The sequence below is a fragment of the Salvia hispanica genome, chromosome 3, assembly GCF_023119035.1.
Source record: "Salvia hispanica cultivar TCC Black 2014 chromosome 3, UniMelb_Shisp_WGS_1.0, whole genome shotgun sequence".
NCBI classification, from domain to species: Eukaryota; Viridiplantae; Streptophyta; class Magnoliopsida; order Lamiales; family Lamiaceae; genus Salvia; species Salvia hispanica.
This window is the reverse complement of record NC_062967.1, coordinates 12,585,026-12,606,932: the sequence shown is the minus strand read 5'-3', so window position 1 is coordinate 12,606,932 and position 21,907 is coordinate 12,585,026. Positions and strand designations below refer to the sequence as shown.

At 38.9% G+C, this 21,907-nt stretch overlaps 3 protein-coding genes and 2 pseudogenes across 3 annotated transcripts; 3 read left to right on the top strand and 2 right to left on the bottom strand.

The window, feature by feature from the left end:
- The first annotated feature begins 2,009 nt into the window (after positions 1–2,009).
- LOC125209302 (extensin-like) lies at positions 2,010–3,482 on the top strand. Its single transcript, XM_048108901.1, has one exon. It carries the CDS (start codon positions 2,010–2,012, stop codon positions 3,480–3,482), a length of 1,473 nt encoding a protein of 490 aa, XP_047964858.1.
- Positions 3,483–5,010: 1,528 nt separating this feature from the next.
- LOC125209301 (cyclin-dependent kinase G-2-like) lies at positions 5,011–5,883 on the top strand. Its single transcript, XM_048108900.1, has one exon. It carries the CDS (start codon positions 5,011–5,013, stop codon positions 5,881–5,883), a length of 873 nt encoding a protein of 290 aa, XP_047964857.1.
- Positions 5,884–10,720: 4,837 nt separating this feature from the next.
- On the top strand, positions 10,721–11,852 carry LOC125209300 (F-box/kelch-repeat protein At3g23880-like). The gene is made up of 2 exons (XM_048108899.1): positions 10,721–11,463; positions 11,750–11,852. The coding sequence occupies exons 1-2, from the start codon at positions 10,721–10,723 to the stop codon at positions 11,850–11,852; spliced, it is 846 nt and encodes a 281-aa protein (XP_047964856.1).
- Positions 11,853–12,331: 479 nt separating this feature from the next.
- On the bottom strand, positions 12,332–14,570 carry LOC125209299 (annotated as a pseudogene).
- Positions 14,571–16,364: 1,794 nt separating this feature from the next.
- On the bottom strand, positions 16,365–18,431 carry LOC125216848 (annotated as a pseudogene).
- Between the last annotated feature and the right edge of the window lie 3,476 nt (positions 18,432–21,907).

Here is a 21,907-nt window from a genome sequence, read left to right as displayed (position 1 = left end):
ATTATATATGGGATATGGAATGCCCTAGTATTAGGTTAAAGTATTTTCGAGAACATTTCTATATTTATATAATTACCAATTTGATTATTATCGAAACTATAAATTTATTCTTAAAGAAACGGTTAGAATTTTAAATTTATATTTAAGTAATTAATACTATGTAATGGAGTATTATTTTCAAAGTTCATTAGAGATCTTAATCGTCATCCGATCTTAATAGTTTATCGTTCACACGAGAGATTAAGTATTTCTTATATTCGTTAATCCACGTCTCATTCCATACCCCATTTCATACATATCAGATTATTTAAGTTTAACCTTATTTAAGTTTAACCTTAAGTTTTTTTCTATTTCAGATTATTTTAAAATTATTATTTTGTATATATGATATAGTGACGTATACTCACATGGGAGTACTAATTACTCCATCTACCCCATTAAAATTATTTTGGCAAATTATTATAATTATTATTACTACTTCTTTTTTTAATAATTAAAGTTACTATAGTAATAAAATGTATGGTTCAAATTGTTTTAATTGTATGCATTAGGAAATAACTAGAATAAAGGATTAACTTCTGTTTTTCTCATGCGAATAGAGTTGAAAATTGTCAAATTATTCCTTGGATACAAATGCAATTTTTATAGTATATAAATTCAAAAACAATACTACTAGTATATTTTGTGACAAATTTTTAGGTAGAATGAAGTAATTTTCATCTATAAAAATAATAACTTCAATTATAGAACAATAACTTTTGTACATTAAAAAAATAGTACTCCTAGTTCATTTTTATTCATTTGAACAATTATATAAAAGATAATATCCGAAAATAACAATACTCCAACTTTTATCCACAAGAATGGTAGCTTTAATAATTTGAATAATACTTCATCCGTCCCGCAATAGGAGTCCTATTTGATTATAACACAAGTTTTAAGAAATACTCCATTCGTTCCATTCAAAATGACCACTTTCCAATTTTGGAAATAACATCATCTCACCTCTCTTCTCATTAAAATATTCAATTACCTTTTACCTCTTAACTTTATTCCACATAATAACTCTTCCTAAAATCCTGTGCCACTCACGGATATGACCATCTTGAGTGAGAGACGGAGGGAGTTTAAAAAAAGTACTAGATTGAATAAATAAGTGAAATATGAGTCAACTTATATATATTGGTTTTATAATAGAATTCGAGTGAAATGAGTTACTGGAATGCGAGGCCTACCTGCCATTTATGGTAAAAGTGAAATAGAACTCTTATTGTGGGACCGAGAGAGGAATATTTCTCTAAATATATTACCTTTATTAAAAAAAAAATTTAACAAAAATAATAGTTACTAATTTAAAAATAAATGAATCTGGTTAAATAAAAAATGTTTTAGTAATTATGAACCATGTGTGTCTTATTACCTACATCAAATTAATCACAAATATTATTAAATGGAATGTTATCTGATTTATGAATTCAAAAATTGTAAAAATGGACGAATAAGAAAAACCGTTAAGCCAAATTGAATGGAATTAAAACCATCAAAATAAAATAAGTATCAATTAATTTATCTTTTTTATATAGATCTAAATGATTATGTTCCGTCACGAAATTGAATGTTTTCAACTATATAATAAGAAAATACATTTGTTTAGGGAAATTAAATTAATTTCAGCCATTAAACTACAATAATAGAATATCATATCATTGACCATTAAACTTATTTGACTAAGTACAATAAACTAAATAATAGGCGTTATGTATTATTTTCTAAATAAGTCGAGATCTTATTACCGGCAATCCAAATATGTTAATCGCATTTTATATATAGAAATCAAAATCATAAATATTATTCTGAGTCAAAATATCCAAACACGGAAAGTATCTACAATAAAGAGGCAACAATAGTGGAAAAATAAGACATGCACTCTTATATAAAGCCGTGCCTCTATTACTAATTTGACAATCAACACGAAGTAACTAATTAAAATGTCAAATATCTATGGTCTCATGTTGTTTCTTGGGCTCTTGGCTATCACCAATACCCCTTCCCTCGCTCGTGAACTAGAAGGTGACGTGATGGGGAATATTGGTTCACAAATTAAACATCACCACCACCATCATCCTCCCTCTCATCACCACGAACATAAGCACACTTGCCCACCTTCCCACCACGACCATGCTCCACCTCCTAATGACTATTCTCCAAAACAGCAGGATCATGCTCCTGCCCCTGCTCCTCAACATGCTCAGTCTCCAAAACAGCTGGATCATGCTCCTGCCCCTGCTCCTCAATATGCTCATTCTCCTAAAGGTCATGGTCATGCTCCTACCCCTGCTCCTCAACATGCTCGGTCTCCAAAACAGCAGGATCATGCTCCTGCCCCTGCTCCTCAATATGCTCATTCCCCTAAAGGTCATGGTCATGCTCCTACCCCTGCTCATTCTCCAAAATACCAAGACCATGCTCATGCCCCTGCTCCTCAACATGTTCATTCTCCAAGAAACTGCAATCATACTAATTCTCCAAAACACCATGGTCATGCTCCTACCCCTGCTCCTCCACATGCTCAGCCTCCAAAACAAAAAGGCCATGCTCCTGTCCCTGCTCCTCAACATGCTCATTCTCCAAAACAGCAGGATCATGCTCCTGCCCATGCTCCTCAATATGCTCATTCTCCTAAAGGTCATGGCCATGCTCCTACCCCTGCTCCTCAACATGCTCGGTCTCCAAAACAGCAGGATCATGCTCCTGCCCCTGCTCCTCAATATGCTCATTCTCCAAAAGATCATGGTCATGCTCCTACCCCTGCTCATTCTCCAAGATACCAAGACCATGCTCATGCCCCTGCTCCTCAACATGTTCATTCTCCAAGACACTGCAATCATACTCATTCTCCAAAACACCATGGTCATGCTCCTACCCCTGCTCCTCCACATGCTCAGCCTCCAAAACAACAAGGTCATGCTCCTGTCCCTGCTCCTCAACATGCTCATTCTCCAAAAGGTCATGGTCATGCTCCTACCCCTGCTCATTCTCCAAGATACCAAGACCATGCTCCTGCCCCTGCTCCTCAGCATGTTCATTCTCCAAGACACTGCAATCATACTCATTCTCCAAAGCATCATGATCATGCTCCTGCCCCTGCTCCTCAACATGCTCTTTCTCCAAAACAACATGGTCTTACTCCTGCCCCTGCTCCTCAACACGCTTATTCACCAAAGCAACATGATCATGATCCTACCCTTGCTCCTCAATATGCTCATTCTCCAACACATTGTGGTCATGATCATTCTCCAAAACTTCATAATCATGTTCATGTCCCTGCTCCTCAACACGCTTATTCACCAAAGCAACATGATCATGATCCTACCCTTGCTCCTCAATATGCTCATTCTCCAACACATTGTGGTCATGATCATTCTCCAAAACTTCATAATCATGTTCATGTCCCTGTTCCTCAACATGCTCATTCTCTATGACACCATGATCATGATCTTACTCCTTCTCAATTCTATTAATAAAATTTCAAAAGCATAGTATCTTCGAATAAAAATTTAGTTGATAATCATTGTATAGATACTATTACTTTCTTATATGACGTAAGACTTTTCTGATTAAGTGTCGAAGTTAGTTTGTGTTGAAGATTTTTGCGAAATCTATTTGAATATTGTGACAATTTATTTAGTTTGTGTTGCTGATTTTTATTTTTATAAAATAAATTGAATATTTTGACAAATAGATTGTAGGCTAACTAATCAATAAAATTTGAGGAAACTTAATCTAATCTGTACAATATTAATAATGGAAAGTATAAATTGCAGAACCCTGAACATATACTTTTAGCAAGCTTTGTCACTTAGAATATCACATTATCACATCTTCTAAAATTCTAAACTAATAGAATATATGTAAAAACTAAGAAATCATTTCATTAAATTAATACATGCAAGTGTTAACAAAATATAATGAAATAATTATATTAATTGAACTTTTGTAATTTTAAATTATGTTGAGCTTGTGGAAGCTTAATGAATATGGAAAGAGACCGAGGATTGAAGTGCAAATACTTGAACTCACAGCAGTTAGGTGTAACTTGTAACGGTTTTGATGTAGGAGACAGTGGGAAATCGGCAACAACAACATAGTACTAATTTTTACGACTAAGGTTTAAGTTAAGAGAAAATTCAAAATTTATTTGTATCTGCCATATTAGCTGTCAATTACCATTTTACAGTTTTACTTAAATAAAATGATAATAGTATAGTAGTACTCCCTCCGTCTCAAAAGAATTAATATGCACTTTTGAATTTGACACGGATTTTAAGATAAAATTGGTAAAGTAAGAAATATGAAAAGAAAAAATAATTAAAATATTGTTAGTGGAGAATGAGTCTCATCACATTAGAGAGAAAAGAATTCCAAAATTAGAAAGTGCATATTTTTTGGGATGGACTAAAAGGGAAAGAGTTCATATTCTTGTGGGATGAAGGGAGTAATAATTATATATAAAAAAAAATTCTAGACGTTCTTACGAAATTAGGTATTCTCTTATTCTTTTAATTTAGCAATAATTAAAAATTTCTAATTTGTATATTTCGTAAAGATAAATTAACTAGATTTTAGGAAGACACCTGATAACTAATCAGATATACTAGTACGGTTTTATACATGAAAATTCCCTTACAAAGAGATTAAACAAACTAATTAAAGCTGATCAAGTGTTATATAGTTGTTAGCGGTATTTTCGGGACTAATTAACTAGATTTCAGGTAGATATGATAATTAAACTATAGATATTAGGGGGAAAAGTCACAACAAAATCAATAACTAATTTTCAGTGTAACACATATTTTTTGTTTCATCGAGTTCTAGTAATAAAGAAAAGGACAACAATCCATCTATATAAACTAATCAAAATTAAGCTCTAACGACAGATTTTGAGATTAATTTCTCAAATTCATCCAATGCCTAATTAACTAGGCCTCTCGCCAAAGCTTCTTTTCTATCATGGCTGATTACGGTCTTCCCGAAAATCCCTTCGATTTCGAAAACCGGAACCAGCAGTGGGATGACGACGAAGTTGAAGTTAAATATGACTACGTGATTCTGAACGTGATCAACCGAGGTTCCTACGGGGTGGTTTACCAAGCCCGTGACACGAGAACCAAGGAGACCGTGGCGCTCAAGAAGGAGCTCTGCGGCCTCACCCGCTCAACCAAGATGGAGATCAAAATCCTCGAATTCCTCCCGCCCCACCCCAACATCGTCGGGTTCAAGAGACCCTTGTTGGCCAACGGCCGCATCTTCGTCGTGATGGAGCACGTCGAATCCGACCTCAAAAACCTAAGGGAGCAATTGGGGAAACCCTTCCCGCCAAAATTGGTCAAAACCCTAATTTTGGAAATACTAAAGGGCGTGGCGTTCCTCCACGAGAATGGGGTGATGCATAGGGATCTCAAGCCGGCCAACGTTCTCTATGGGGGAGAGGGTAGGGTAGTCAAGATCTGCGACTTTGGGCTCGCAGCCGATGTTAGACTCCCCTGGGGAGTGGGGACTAGGTTTTACAAGGCCCCTGAGACTCTATGTGAATGGGAAGGGTGTACGGGTAAGGTCGATATCTGGTCAGTGGGGTGCATGATGGCGCAGTTTGTGTTGGATGCGCCCCTCTTTCATGGGCGGTCGGACAAACATCAGCTTCAATGCATACAGGATGTGCTATGCGGCCAGGCCAACCTAATAGAGCTGATAGTGTCTATTTCAGGAGAGACAATACTCAGCCAATCGGGATTGAATTTGCTTAAGAAGCTTCTCGCGTACTACCCGTGTGAGAGGATATCAGCCATGGAGGCTCTCGAACACCCTTGGTTCACTGAAGATTGAAGAAAGTGACTAGGGTAAGGAGTGAAGCATTTTCTTTGTTTTTTTCCCAAACGGGGGTCTCGTTGTATTGGGTCCTATTTGCCGTATTGGGCCTAGCTTATCTTGTGTGTCTATTTGTATAGAAGTAGGGCACATAACTCTAATATGAAACCGCTATCATAATAAAATATGTTCTCTGTGCTTGCCCGTGGACGTAGCCAACACAACGCTGGTGAACCACGTAAATCTATGTTTTTTTATATCTCTGTTTGTTTCGATTACTTAGTTACCCCAATATGTCATAGCAAAAATATTGTGAAATCGTCGTTGTTAGACTTCAAATTTAATTTAATTTCCAGAGAAATAAAATATTCTAGATTTTTATTATTAAGATTTACAGAGTAAAATATTATCATTATTGAAATAAAAAATTTATTAAAGTCATGGAAAAGAGTAACACAAAGTTTTTCTACTCTATAAGGTTTCTAAAAAAAATACACAACTCTATTTACCTGCAATCAATTATTCCACTCACACAGTTTAATAAATTGCCCAGTTGCTTGTCCTTTAGCTTTCACTTATTCTATCTCGAAATTTACTTATTTTTCTCTAAGTGTGGTCTAGTTTGTTTGCCTTAATTTCAAGTTCGTTTATTTCTCAACTAGTTTCAACTCTAGTCTAGTCGTTTATATTTCATACTCATTTTGTCCATAAAAAATACTCCCTCATAAGGATCGTCATCCGACTTGCCATATGCTAATTAATATTCTCTTTGTCCCAATCTACGTGAGACCTATTCCTTTTTGGCATAAGTGAAATATTTCCTATTTCGGCAATTATTAATGCACTTTTCTCTCATACCCTATCTTCTTAAAGCATCCCCAATAAGGCCCTAAGAAAATAGTTGCGGCTGTCACTAATCTGGGGCCTCATTGCAACCTTCAAATTTCCTGGCCACAGCAAAAATAGGCGCAGCTGCGACGGACGGCGGTACTGTTGTTTTTGCGGCTTTATTGCAAGTCATTTTCAGCTGCAAGATGCGGTTGAAATCACTTTTTTTTTTCAATTTAATACATTATTCTTACTCAAAATACCTCTATTCTTCTTCGATTTATCATAGGATAAATATTTATTCCTCAATCTTCGTGGCCAAGAAAAATGACTCAACACTAACGGGACGGAGTTGGAATATACTACTATAGCGTTAGTTGTAGCATTTACCTGTCCTTTTTATTCTTAGTTAATTCTTGTAATCGTTGAATATTGTATTGACTGAAAAGTTACTCCAATTCCAATATGGTTAATGACTTGGAACTAAAGCAATATATGGTAAGTATAACTAAAATCTAATCAATTGAATTTGGATATCATTGATTTTATTTAATATAACACGATTGATTCTACAGCTATATATATGATAGCAATTAGCAATACCTAAAATCTAATCACTTAATTAACATAGTTGATTTTTTTTTCTCGACCTTTACATATACTAGGTCTATTCTCGACTCCAAATTCTACCACTAAAATTTAACATACAGCAATGAATAACGATGTGTTGACAGAGATTCTGTTGCATCTGCCAGTGCAGTGTATGCTGAGATTCCGAGCTGTCTGCAAATCCTGGCATTACATTCTGAAATCTCCACACTCACAACAACAATTGCAACAAATCAGAAGACACTGTCTTTCTACATGTTATTTTCTCAAATAATGGAATCCGAGTACTATACAATAGGCGGTCATTAATCTCGAATGAGACCGCCCATTTTAATGATGTAGAGCGGCCCTACTCGCTTGTTGATGAACGAGTTAGTTTTTATGGGCCAGTTAAGGGTCTAATCTGCATCAACCCCTCGTATCTCTTGACGCCCATAGCTATATGCAGCCCTTTTCTAGGCCAGTTCAAGATTCTCCCATCATTACCTTCCTCGTGTCTATATTCCAGACACTCGGCTGCAGTTGGTTTTGACGAAGATTACAAAGTTGTGCAGCTGTTGGAATGCAAAATAGACCGCAGTCTCCACGCCCATGTTTACTCAAGCAAGACAGGTACATGGAAGGAGTTGGCTGGAGACGCCCGCGTCGTCCTTGTCAATAAGGAATTATACTCGGATGTTAGTCCCATGAAATCGGCATGCAAGAATGGCCATTTTGCGCACTGGCACGTGTATGGGCTTAGGGTGGGAATTTATGGAATAGTGCGTGTTAACCTGATACTAAGCTTCGACATGAGGAATGAAGTGTTTCACACGATCGACTGTGGGGCCGATTATGTTACTAGTCAGTATTTTGCAGAAGATGAACACTCATTTCTCCGCTTTGATTTTCATTCTAATAATGCAAATTCTGTACAAATTTACGAGTCGAGTTTTGAAGGAAAGAAATTGAGTTGGAATCGCAGAATGCACGTGGAAGTGCCTTCGCATGAAATACCACCTCGATCGAGTACTGGTTTCACCGGTTGTGTTTTTTTTTAGGTTTACAGTGACGTGTTTGTGTATGATTATCGTGCAAGAAAATTCATCTGCATGACGCACCAAAAAAACATATCACTATCGCAGCATTGTGATGAGGAGATTTTTTAGTGCAAAGGAAGCTTTGTTTCACTAATGTAATCGATACTATTTTTGAGTCTTATGGGGAGCTTTGTTGCGTCTAATGTGAACCGTCATGGTCTACTAGTTACGGTTTTTGATACGGACCCAACGGCTGCCGACACAAGCTTGCTACGGTAGCCCATGAGGAGCAGGAGCCAAGGCCCAAGACCTGCCCACGGCGAAACCAAGTTCTACCAACTTGTTATGGAGACTTTGTTTACTTCTTTTGGATTTTTTTACTACTATATATTAGTATTTTGTTTTGAGTTGAATATTATAAGCTTCTTTTTTGATTTTCTTTACCAGGATCATATTAGGAGTTGAACTGCATAGGTGTTTCATTTACTTAAGTTTTGATTTGTTGGCTCCTGAATTATTTGAGTTTTCAATGAATTTTAAAGAAGGATATTTATTGAAAATGCTACTATTGACTAATACTTGGAATTATTCCCCATCTTTCTCAAAAGAGTAAAGGTCAAATGTGGTCCCTAACATATGGTCGTTTTATCAATTTGGTCCTTAACATTATCTTTTTGATTATTTGGTCCCTCACAAATAAACTCGGACCCGAATCGGTCCTCACTTAACAGAACCGTCAAAAAATAGACGATGACCGCAATTTGACTATATTAAATTACTAATGGTAATTAATTATACCTAATTATAATTCTTAATTCCTATTAAATTACAAATTATTCATTTCATTTTGCAACTGATAAGTGAGGACCGATTTGGGTCCGAGTTTATTTGTGAGGGACCAAATAATCAAAAAGATAATGTTAAGGACCAAATTGATAAAACGGTCATATGTTAGGGACCACATTTGGCCTTTACTCTTCTCAAAATTGAAATTTCATAATTTAGTATTCTGTTTTAAAAAGCAATCCTAATTTCCAAATGGAATGATTATTTAATGAGTTCGCACACACTGTTTGTCACTATTTATATGTATACAATGAAGGATCTTGAATAACTCTTTAACCCTTGGCATAACTCTATAACTCTTCTTCACGATATTACTGTCGATGCATGCACTGGGCTGACATCGGCGTCGCCATCGAATCCTTAAGATTCCAAAACACAATCTCCGGCACACATTCTCCGTATCCCTTCTCTTTATACTTCTTCACTATTGGCGAAACATGTTGTGGCTGTCTGGCTGATTTTGGGCTGCCTTATTGCAATTGTTGTGACTGAAATAAAAATGCTAACATGACAAGAGAAAAATGGACTGTGGCGGATTTTGAGACTGATTTTTGGGGTCTTATTGTTTATACCCTTGTGATTATATTTTATTTTTTCTATTTTACTTTATTGCCGAAAGCCAAACCATTCACTTACTTTATTCTCTCATATTTTATTTATTAAATGATATTAGAGCCATGGGAAAAAAGGAGAATGTAAACACTTTAGGTTTGGGATTATTCTCTGTATATTATTTCACGTCTGAATCACCCTTAAAGTAGAGGTTTTATGTATGCTTGTAAATCTATGGTAACAAGATAAAGAGTATCCCTGACAATATTCTTGATTGATATATGATTTGATTCTCCATAATCTTTTCTTCATTCTAACATTATTATCTAATTACTTGTTTATTTTATTTAATTCACTATTTTATTTGCACTCCAGTACTTATTTTAATAAATATTTATTCCTTAATTTTCGTGGCCAAGAGAAACGACTCAACACTAACAGGACAGAGATAATAATATATTATAGAATATAGCATTAATTGTGGCATTTACCCGTCCTTTTTATTCTTTAGTTAATTCTTGTAATCGTTTTCTTTTAGAATTTCGATTTGCCGTCTCTTAAAATTGTTTTAGGTTTTCTATAATTTTTACAGATACATTGTTTGAGTTTTCTTTTTAACTTAAAAATTAGAGTACATTACTTTAATATGGTAACGACTTGGAAATTACTGATATCGTTGAATATTTTATTGACTGAAAAATTACTCCAATTCCAATCTGTTAATGACTTGGAACTAAAGCAATAAATATTGTGTAGCATATGGTAAGTATAAATAAAATCTAATCAATTGAATTTGGATATTATTGATTTTATAAATCGAATATCCTACAACAATATGGTAGTAATTGGTAACGACATGGAAATTATTCCCTGAATATGTATGATAGCAATACCTAAAATCTAATCACAATTAACATAGTTGATTATTCTTTTTTTCTCGACCTTCACATACAGGTCTATTCTCGACTCCAAATTCTACCATTAAAATTTAACATACAGCAATGAACAACGATGTGTTGACAGAGATTCTATTGCATCTACCCGTGCAGTGTTTGTTGAGATTCAGAACTGTATGCAAATACAGGTGTCGCGTCATCGAATCTCCGCTTTTTCAAAAACTTCACAATCACAACAACAATTGCAGCAAATCAGAAGACACAGTCTTTCTACACGTTATTTTCTCCGGTAATGGAATTCGAGTGCAACACAACATGCAGTCATTAATCTCGTACGAGACCGCCCATTTTAACGATTTTCATGGGCCAGTTAACGGTCTAATATGCTTCAACAACTCACATTGCAGGGGGCCCATAGCCATATGCAACCCTTTTCTAGGCCAATTCATGAATCTCCCATCATCTACACCCTGTCCCAACCGCTCGTGTGAAATATCCAAATGCTCAGCTGCTATTGGTTACGACGATGAAGATTACAAAGTTGTGCAACTGTTGGAATGCAAGACACACCGCAGTCTCCACGCCCATGTTTACTCAAGAAAGACTGGTGCATGGAAGGAGTTGGCTGGAGACGCCCGTGTCGTCCTTGACAGTATGGAATTATACCCGGATGTTAGTCCCATGAAATCGGCATGCAAGAATGGCTATTTTGCACACTGGCGCGTGTATGGGTGTACGATGCGCAGTGATCATTGCCTATTTTATGATAACCTAATACTAAGCTTCGACATGAGGAATGAAGTGTTTCAAACAGTCGACGACGGTGGGGCCAGTTATGTTAATACTCGGTATTTTGCAGAAGATGAACACTCATTTCTCCGCTTTAATTTTCATTCTAAATATGAAAATTTTGTACAAATTTACAAGTCGAGTTTTGAAGGAAAAAAAATGAGTTGGAGCCTTCGCATGAAATACCACCTCGATCGAGTACTGGTTTCACTGGTTGTGTTTTTTTTTAAGTTTATAAGGATGTGTTTGTGTATGATTATCGTGCAAGAAAATTCATTTGCATGACGCACAAAAAAAATATATCACTATCGCAGCATTGTGATGAGGGGATTTTTGAGTGCACAGGGAGCTTTGTTTCACTAATGTAATCGATGCTATTTTTGAGTCTTATGGGGAGCTTTGTTGCGTCTTATGTGAACCATCTTGGTCTAGCACTTTGAGTTTTTGATACGGACCCAACGGCTGCCGACACAAGCTTGCTGCCGGCAGCCCATGAGGAGCAGGAGCCAAGGCCCGAGACCTGCCCGCAGCGAAACCGAGTTCCACCAACTTGTTATGGAGACTTTGTTTACTTCTTTTGGATATTTATTTTCTTATTTGATTTAATTACTACTACTATATATTAAGTATTTTCTTTTGAGTCGAGCATTATAAGCTTCTCTCTTGGTTTTCTTTGTCCCGGATCATATTAGGAGATGAACTACATAGGTGTTTTGATTCGTTGTCTCCTGAATCATTTGAGTTTTCAATAAATTTTAAAGAGTGATATTTATTAAAGTTGCTACTATTGACTAGTAATACTTGGAATTATTCCCCATTTTTCTCAAAGTTATATTTAGTGGAAAGATGTTTTTTGTTTACACAAATGAAACAAATGAAACTAAGAGCACATATTGGCTTCTCAATTCATCTACTTGACTACCTCCTCCACGGATGCAGTTGTGGGGAATCTGAATTGAATTTCAGATTAAAATGGAATGATTATCATTGAATCTTTGTCAGTATTTACATTGTATAGTACAATGAAGGATCTCGAATAACTCTTTAACCCAAGGTGACAGGACAACAGAGGCAAACCACCACATCTGAATTCCTCCTCCTCAGGGCTTCTTCAACTTTAGATGCATTCGCTAGGCCGAGTGTATGGCTTTAACAAGACGTCTTTCCAGCTGGGCTTGTGGTCGATAGGCTGAGGTGGAGGAGCATCATCCAAAGCTTCTCTGTCATCCACCTCATTCTCTGACTCCGTCTCCTCCTCCTCCTTCTCCTCCTCCTCCTCCTCCTCCTCCTCCTCCTTCCTTTTTGCGAGCATAGCTCGTTGCTCAACTTTATCAAGCTCACTAAATACAACTAGTTTTTCATATTTTTCACCAGCAATTGCAGCATCCATCACCATCACTGGATCCATGATTCCTCCCTTTTCAAGAAATATTTTCATCAAATTCTTGGAGTATCCGCTCACTAACGCCACCCCTTTCTGGTTCGCCTCCACAGGCGTCGCCTTCGAATCCCTGAGATTCCAAAACACAATCTCCGGCACACATTCTCCATATCCCTTCTCCTTAAACTTCCTCACTATCGCCTCATAATCTGTCTCCCATGGATTTTCCGATGCCTGATCGAATTCCATATTACTGAACACAAACAACCTCTTTATCATCTCTTCCGCCTTCAGCTTCTTCTCACCGCCACTTTCAGTATTACATCAAACACCTTCTGGAAATCAGTGTTCATCCCCCATTCCATACTTCTAACAAACTCAGTCTTCGATTTCAAGCTCTCCCCTCCCACTTTTTGAAGCTTTGGTTTTCTGCTGAAAGTGATGAGCTTCCCCTTCCATGGCTCCTCGCTCAATTCCGATACCAAAATCCCTAGCGCCACGGATACCTTCATCGGGAGCCCTATCATACTCCCCGAAACATCGCAGATTGCAAGGCAATTGCTCAATTTCCCGATCTTCGCCATGTCATCCACCATTCTCCTCCACTGCAGCTCCGCCACTTTGCCGCCGTCTCCATCATTCAAAGATTCGATTATCTGGTGAGGAAGCAATGCGCCAGCCGCAATTGTGGCCTTGCCGGACTTCACCTTCTCGAGATACTCGCTAAACCTTTCTTCATCGTGCTTGTAGAATTTACAAGTGTAGTTTTTCATTGCCACCGAAGCTACTCTGTTGTAGGGCAGAGATCCCCAATCGTTGGCGCCGATGTAAACCTCCGGCAGCTGCAACGCCTTCCGCAGCGGCACGAGCACCTCTTTCCTCAGCCGATCCCTCACTCTATACGTGTAATACGCCTCCTCAACCCCTTCATACTCTGGAAACTCTGCCACCGGAAACACCTTCTTCGCTATGGTCTCACACAGCAGCGTGATTTTGTCAAACGACGAATAGAGAGAGGGGCACCATTTCGCGGCGAGGCTGATTCTGTTCAATTCCCCCAATTTCAACATCACCATATCCGATCTCAACCGCTGCGCGAAGAGATCGGAAATGCGATCGTGCAGGAATCGGAAATCAGCGTCGTGATTGAATCTCTCCACCACTCTCCTCGCTCTCTGGATCCTCCTCTCTTCAGGCGTCGAATTGTTCCTACGGTAAAACGCCGCCCTTGCTTTGAGAGCTTCTGCTAATCTGGTGCCTCTTCTCCTCTTCCCCTTCTCGCTAAGTATCTGAGATTTCCAGAGCTCTCCAATCCGTTTGGCCGATTTTCGCGCTTTGGCTCCTTCGAGGATACGGAAGAGGATCTCGAGCAAATCCTTGAAATAGCCGAAATCGGCGATGGCAGCTGCGTTTTCGGCTAGGGTTTGGGGGTAGTGGCGGTGTAGAAACCCTCCCTGTCAGATTTGCCGGTGCCTTTACTTCGCGGAGATTGAAAACGAGTTTGAGAGCTTTGAGCGGATCATGATCCCACGCGAGCTTCAGGCGGTTGATGACGGATTTTGGCGGCGTGTCTGGAACGATGTGGAAGAAGAAATCCAAACAGGGATTTCCCGACGACAGAAGCGTCGGAGAGTTGTTTTTCGTTACTGATTTTTTAATAGATCTCCGCTCGGACCTGGTGGTAGGGTCGGCGGAGGCGGAGGAAGAGGCGAATTTGGGTGGTTGTTGATAGTAGTAATAGATCTCCGGTGGTCCGACGAGAAGAGTGGTAGCCATGAGGCCCATGACTGAGGTTTTGAGAAGTCGTTTCAATTTTATTTATTTATTTATATACTCCCTCCGTCCCAAGATAACTGACCTACTTCTTTTGGGCACGAATTTAAGGAATGATATTTAAATAAGTTAAAGTGGAGAGAGTAAAGTATGAGAGAGGGAAAAGTAGAGAAGAGAAGAGAGAATAAAGTAGGTGGAGAATAAAGTAAGAGAGATGACTTTTTACTAAAAATAGAAATAGGTCACTTATAGTGGGACATCCCAAAAAGGAATACAAGTCACTTATCTTGGGACGGAGGGAGTATAAATTCTGAAACGAAATCGCATGGAATTTATAGCAGAGGCCATACGTGGAGGCTAAGCATAATACTCCATTCTAATAACTTAATTATTTGAATTTCGAAACTATGATAATATATTAACGGAATTAGATCTTAAAATGGATTACCTTAATTAGATATATATGGATACAATTATTTCTACTCATACAAAATGAAAACATTTCAAGGTCTCAAAATAGGTAATACTTACTCCGGTCCCTATTAAATGTCTCATATCTTTTTATTTGGACGGTTCTTAATATATACTCTATTTCATTTCACTTTTATCATTTTTGACAATGGATCGACCCAATCTTACTCACCTTTCATTACAAATGTAATATATAAAATTAGTACTCGCATTCCACTAACTTTTTCTACTTACCAACAAAATCAAAAATTCACATCGATCAAATATGAAACATTTAATTAGGACCAGACATTCACAAGAAAAATACAGTTATTAAATAGCTTCATTTAGTTAAATTCATAATCCAGTGACTAAAAAGTTACTACTCGTATTACTTTAAATTCATATTTAAAGAAATGTGGTCACGAACCAATCGGCTCTATAAACTTTTTTATGAATTGAATTATGCTTCTTCGTTATTTTAATTAATTTTTATATATTCTTTTTTGAAGTTTATTGTGTAAAAAAATGAAAACTTGGAAGCTACGCATACATAAAACAAAATAATTAGATAAATCGCATTATACTAATAATACACCGATTCAGTCCGTAATGACAGCAATTTATTAATTTCACATGATTTTAGGAACCATTCCTATAAGGCTATAAGTCTATAACAGTAACAAGAACACAAGATTGTCACACTAGAGATTGCATAGTTTATTACTGAAAATAGTAAAAGTGTCAATTCATTAGGGACAGATGAAAAAAAAAAAAAGTTAGTGTCAATTAAATTGAAACAGAATGTGGATGAATATACCAATTACATACTAATAAATAAAAGGGTTATATGCCTACTAATAAATAAAAGGGTTATATGCCTGTAAGGACTTTTTATAGAGACTTTATTTATTTATTTTCTTATTTAATTGTATTTTATTTCTTGAGTCAAGCATAACTAGTAAGTCTTTTCTCGGATTCTCTTAGTTATCAGATCATATTAGGAGTCAATCTGCATAGATGTTTCATTTAATTTATTTTAGATTAATTGTCTCCTGAACTGTTTGAGATATTGATTGAAAATGCTATTGACTAGTAATGACTAGAAATTATTCCCCCATCTTTCTAGGAAAATATAGTACTCCAGTTTGTTATTCATTAATATTGAGTTAAAGTAATTTCCATTTTCTTGTTTTTTAATGTGAACTTTGAAGAATGCCACTCACACTTAAGTGATGAGATTACCCATTAGATTTGTTTCTATTAAGTGAAAATTGACGTAGGAAGTCAAGAGATTAACATTTATACCAAATCAAAGAGTGTTCATGTAATGATGTAATAACAACTTAGGTGATTTTTAAATTGCCTATGTGAATCTGAATTCAATTTCAGCTTAAAATGGAATGATCATTGAATGATCTTCGCCTACACTCTTTCTCACTATTTTTATGTACACAACGAAGTCTTTAACTCTTTAACTCTTTGTCGACGCATTCGCTGGGGCGATTGTACGGCTTTAACAACACGTCTTTCCAGCTAGGCTTGTCGTCGATAGGCTGAGGTGGAGCATCATCCAATACAACCAGTCTCTGATATTTTTTCCCAGCAATCGCTGCTTCCATCACCGCCACCGGATCCTCTATTCCTCCCTCTTCTAGAAATATTTTCATCAAATTCTTCGAGTATCCGCTCACTAGCGCTACCCCTTTCTGGTTTGCAGGCACCGGCGTCGCCCTCGAATCCCTTAGATTCCAAAACACAATCTCCGGCACGCACTCTCCGTATCCCTTCTCCTTGAACTTCCTCACTATCGCCTCATAATCCGTCTCCCATGGATTCGACGATGCCTCATCGAATTCCATATCACTGAACACAAACAGCCTCTTTATCATCTCCTCCGCCTTCAGCTTTCTTCTCACCGCCACTTTCAGTTTTACATCAAACACCTTTTGGAAATCAGTGTTCATCCCCCATTCCATACTTTTAACAAACTTAGCCTTCGATTTCAAACTCTTCCCTCCCACTTTTTGAAGCCTTGGATTTTCGCTGAAAGTGATGAGCTTCCCCTTCCATGGCTCCTCGCTCAATTCCGATACCAAAATCCCTAGCGCCACTGATACCTTCATCGGAATCCCATACATACTCCCTGAAACATCGCAGATTGCAAGGCAATTGCTCAATTTCCCAATTTTAGACATATCATCCACCATTCTCCTCCACTGCAGCTCCGCCACTTTGCCGCCGTCTCCATCATTCAACGATTCGATTATCTGGTGAGGAAGCAATGCGCCAGCGGCAATCGTGGCTTTGCCGGACTTTACCTTCTCCAGATACTCGCTAAACCTTTCTTCGTCGTGGTTGTAGAATTGAGTCTTGTGTGTTTTCATCGCCACGGAAGCGACTCTGTTGTAGGGCAGAGATCCCCAATCGTTGGCGCCGATGTAAACCTCCGGCAGCTGCAATGCCTTCCGCAGCGGCACGAGCACCTCCTTCCTCAGCCGATCCCTCACTCGATACGCGTAATACTCCTCCTTAACCCCTTCATACTCTGGAAACTCCGCCACCGGAAACACCTTCTTCGCTATGGTCTCACACAGCAGCGTGATTCTGTCAAACGAAGAATACAGAGAGGGGCACCACTTCGCGGGCGAGGCTAATTCTGTTTAATTTCCCCAATTTCAACATCTTCATATCCGATCTCAACTGCTGCGCGAAGAGATCGGAAATGCGATCGTGCAGGAATCGGAAATCGGCATCGTAATTGAATCTCTCCACCACTCTCCTCGCGCTCTCGATCCTCCTCTCTTCCGGCGTCGAATTGATCCTGCCGTGAAACGCCGCCATTGCTTTGGACAATCTCCGGCCTCTTCTTTTCCTCCCCGTTCCCCTGCGCATACGAAATTGCCAGAGCTTTCCAATTTCTCTGACATTTTTCCGCGCCTCGGCTCCTTCAAGGAGACGGAAGAGGATCTCGAGCAAATCCTTCCAATAGCCGAAGCCAGCGAAGGCGGCCGCGTTGGCGGCTAGCGTTTTTGGGTGGTGCTCGTGCAGCCACAGCGCGCAGGTGTAGAAACTCTCTCTGTCGGATTTGCCGGTGCCTTTGACTCCGCGGAGATTGCAGACGAGTTTCAGAGCCTTGAGCGGATCTTGATCCCACGCGAACTTCAGGCGGCTGGCGACGGTCTCCGGCGGCGTGTCGGGGACGATGTGGAAGAAGAAATCCAAACAGGGGTTTCCCGACGACAGAAGCGTGGGAGAGTTGTTTTCCGTCAGGCCTCTCAACGGGGATGCGAGGGTGGTTGTTTTTCTAATAGATCTGCGGTCGGAGCTGGTGGTAGTGCCGGCGGCGAGTCTGCGTGGTTGTTTATAGTGATAGTGATAGATCTCCGGTGGTCCGACGAGGATAGTGGCAGCCATGACTGAGGTTTTGAGAAATCGAAATCGAAATCGAAATCGGTGGGATTTTATTTTATGAGTATATATTTTGAAGACAAATCGTATGGAATTTATAGTAGAGGACATACGTGGAGTCTAAGGCAAATATAAATATTTTTTAACTTAATTATCGGAATTTCGATATTATAATAATTTATTCACTGAATTAATTATTACTAGAATGGTTTACCTTAATTACGTATATATTCACTGGATAATTAATTATAGGGTAAACTGCCTCTAAAATCATCAACTTTCACAAAAGGCTGGTATTTCCCATGAACTTTAAAAGTTGCACGAAAAATCGCAAACTTTGCTCCCGTGTGCAAATTTTCCGAGTCGGGTATTCCGGCTAAGTAGAGTGCTGACGTGTGTAAGTGTCTGACGTGGATGATGTTGTGGACGTTGACGTGTGCAATGACATGGAATTTAAATTTTATATTTTTAAAATCATATTTTAAAATTCAAAATCCCCAAATTGCTTAAGTGCGGCGACGACGTGAGCTCTAACCCTAACATAGAATCATACGGTTTTTTCTGCACAGTGCGGCGACGCGAGCTCTTCCCCGACAATGACGACGACGGCAACCGCAACATCCGATGGCGCCGGCGACTCCGTAAGTTCCACACTCCGTAACCTCCGCTGCTCAATTTTTTTTTGATTTTGTGTAGGAAGAATTTTGGTTTCATTAATTTATGTTATTTGTCCCAATCCTTAAAAAATAGTGGAGAGTTTGAGAATTCGAGAGTGTTTTATAATGAATTTTGGTAAATTCGAGAGTTTGAAAAAGTAATCTTCATGTGCTTTTTTTATTTATGCACTTTTCTGTTAATTAGTAGTGCTCAAGTAGATTCACACATTACTTGCAAATTGGCTTCAAGTAGTAGTGCTCAATAATTTTGGCCGTTCGATGTCATTTTACTATTTCTCCGGGAAAAGCTTAGTATCTTGGTATGCCTAGATTGTTTTTCTTAATGATATCACTTCAATTATTTGAAAGGTTTATATAGAGATAAGGATGATTAATTTGCTATCACGATTAAAAGACTAAAAAGGGAATGTGGTCACGAATTCGTAAACCACTGGTTTTCGAGTACTAATTATAACTCCTTCTGTCCCGGCTAAGATGACACATTTCTTAGCCGACACGAGATTATAGGAGTTATTGGTTAAAATATTTAATTTGAGAGAGAAAATGTGAGTGTAAGTATAAAAATAGAGAGATAAAGAAAGATGGATATTTTAATTGGAAAGAGAAAGTTTCAAAAATAAGGAATGTATCATCTTAGTTGAGACAAACTGATAAGCAAAACGTGTCATTTTAAGCAGGATGGAGGGAGTATATCTAATTTTATTTGAAGTTAGAATTTCCCATTGAACTACACAAAGAACATTTATAAAGAAGAATTTATTCTTTTTTAAGTTTAGTGAGTAAAAAAATAAAACTTGGTACTTGGAAGCTACGCATAGATAAAACAAAATAATTAGATAAATCTGATTCATATTTTGGATTTCACATGATTTTTAAGAAACATTCCTAGTATACATTTTGTTAATAAATGGTACTAATAAATACTCCCTCAGTCCCATAAAAGTTGAGACAAAACTTTTGGGCACGGAGATTAAGAATTTATATTAAATAAATAGGAGAGATGAAAAAAGTAGGAAAGATAAGAGAGAGTAAAGTAAATGATGGAATAAAATAAGAGTGATTAGATGTTTTGTCTTTAGTTAAAAAAGGAAATGACTCAATTTTGTTGGGACGGACTAAAAAGGAATACGACTCAACTTTTATGGAACGGAGGGAGTATGTTAGGCCATCCGCAACGCTATCTCTTATCCGTCTCTTAACCGTCTCATCTCTTAACTATTCATGGGCCCCACTGTACTTTTCAGCTCATCTCTTAACTAAGAGACAGCACCTGCAACCCTCCATCTCTTAACCATCTCTTAACTATTCATTCAATTTCATTTTTTATTTTTAATTCCAACAAATTCAATTAATAAAAACACACTTCATTAAAATAAAATAAATATTACAACTTAAAAAAAGCCTAAAAAATAGAAAAAAATACATAATTTAAAATCCTAAAAATAAAAAAACTACTCCGCCGGCGAATCATCATCCCCCGAAGTCGGCGGTACAACTATACCAAGTTGAGCTCTCATATACTCAATTCCGGCCATATGGGCTGCAACTTGGCCAGGATTCATTTTTGAGAGGTCCGCCATTGTGGCGACTAGGTACATGGACATTAGGGTGTGCGAGGCCGTGCCCGTGCCGGAGCCCTCGCCCTCGCCCGCCTGGCTTGGTCCGCCGCGGCCCATCCCTCTCGCTCTCGCTCTCCCCCGGCTCTAGCCGCCTTCGCCGCCTTGGTCCCTTGCGGCCGACGTCGTGCACCGGAAGAAGACCCCCTGCATCATCGGTTGGCGTGCCCTCACGTGAGGTGTTTCCTTCGCCGCCATCACTAGACGAGTAGTGGCCACGCGCCGTGCGCTTCGTGCGTTTCGAGCCCGAGGCCGACTCGACACCGCCAGCCCACCTGTCAAGGTGGTGGACTTGCGACCAAACATCGACAAGCTAGAAATCTTTGCCGACGTCGTCTTTGAAGACCCGCAACGCCGCTCTCAGAATGTCGGCTCCACTGGCTCCGCTCTGATAATTCGCCTCTTCTCCCCTGTATATCGCGCAAATTTTTTTGACATCTTTGTCGGTTCGGTCCCAATGACTGCGGAGCATCTTCACGTTGTGGCGAACGGTAGTCGTCGACCTTCGGGCGTTGTAAAGGTCGGTGACTTTTTCCCAAAAGCACTTGTGGGTTTGTTGATTCCCGACGACAGGATCGTACGAGACGCTGATCCAAGCGTCGTACAAAGCCAACGTCTCGGCTTGGCTGTATGCATGCCGACTGCCGTCTCCACCAACCTCTGCAGCCGCTGCCTCCTCTTCCTCCTCGGCATTGACGCCGAGACTGAGGTTGATCCTGCCGGAGCCGGAGCCGGAGCCTCCACCGATTGGCCGGTCGGGCAAATTGCGATCGGGCGCCAAAAATTCTCCGGAATTTGGGATAATCCCGGCGATTGCCCGTACCTCTGGGGGGAGGGACGATAGTATGCATCCACATCAAAATGTGGTGTTTGGTAAGCCGGCGGGGTGGTCGAGCCTTGGGTGCCCGGCGACGAACCGGGAGTACCCAAACAGTTGTACATGCTCGCCCAATCGTCGAACGAGTTCAAGTCGAACCCGACGGAGCGCCGCCTGCCGGAGCCGCCGCCGCTGGAGTTTCCATAGCATGTCCACGTTCCTAGTTGTAATCTATAATGCTACATGAGTCATATTTTGATGTGTAATGTTGTTTTGTTCTTGGTGAGTTGATAACTCCATAATGTGTTACCTTGTGGTATTTTCTTTGTTGATTTTCATTTTTGTGTAATACTATGTAAATATTGGGTTTTGATAGTA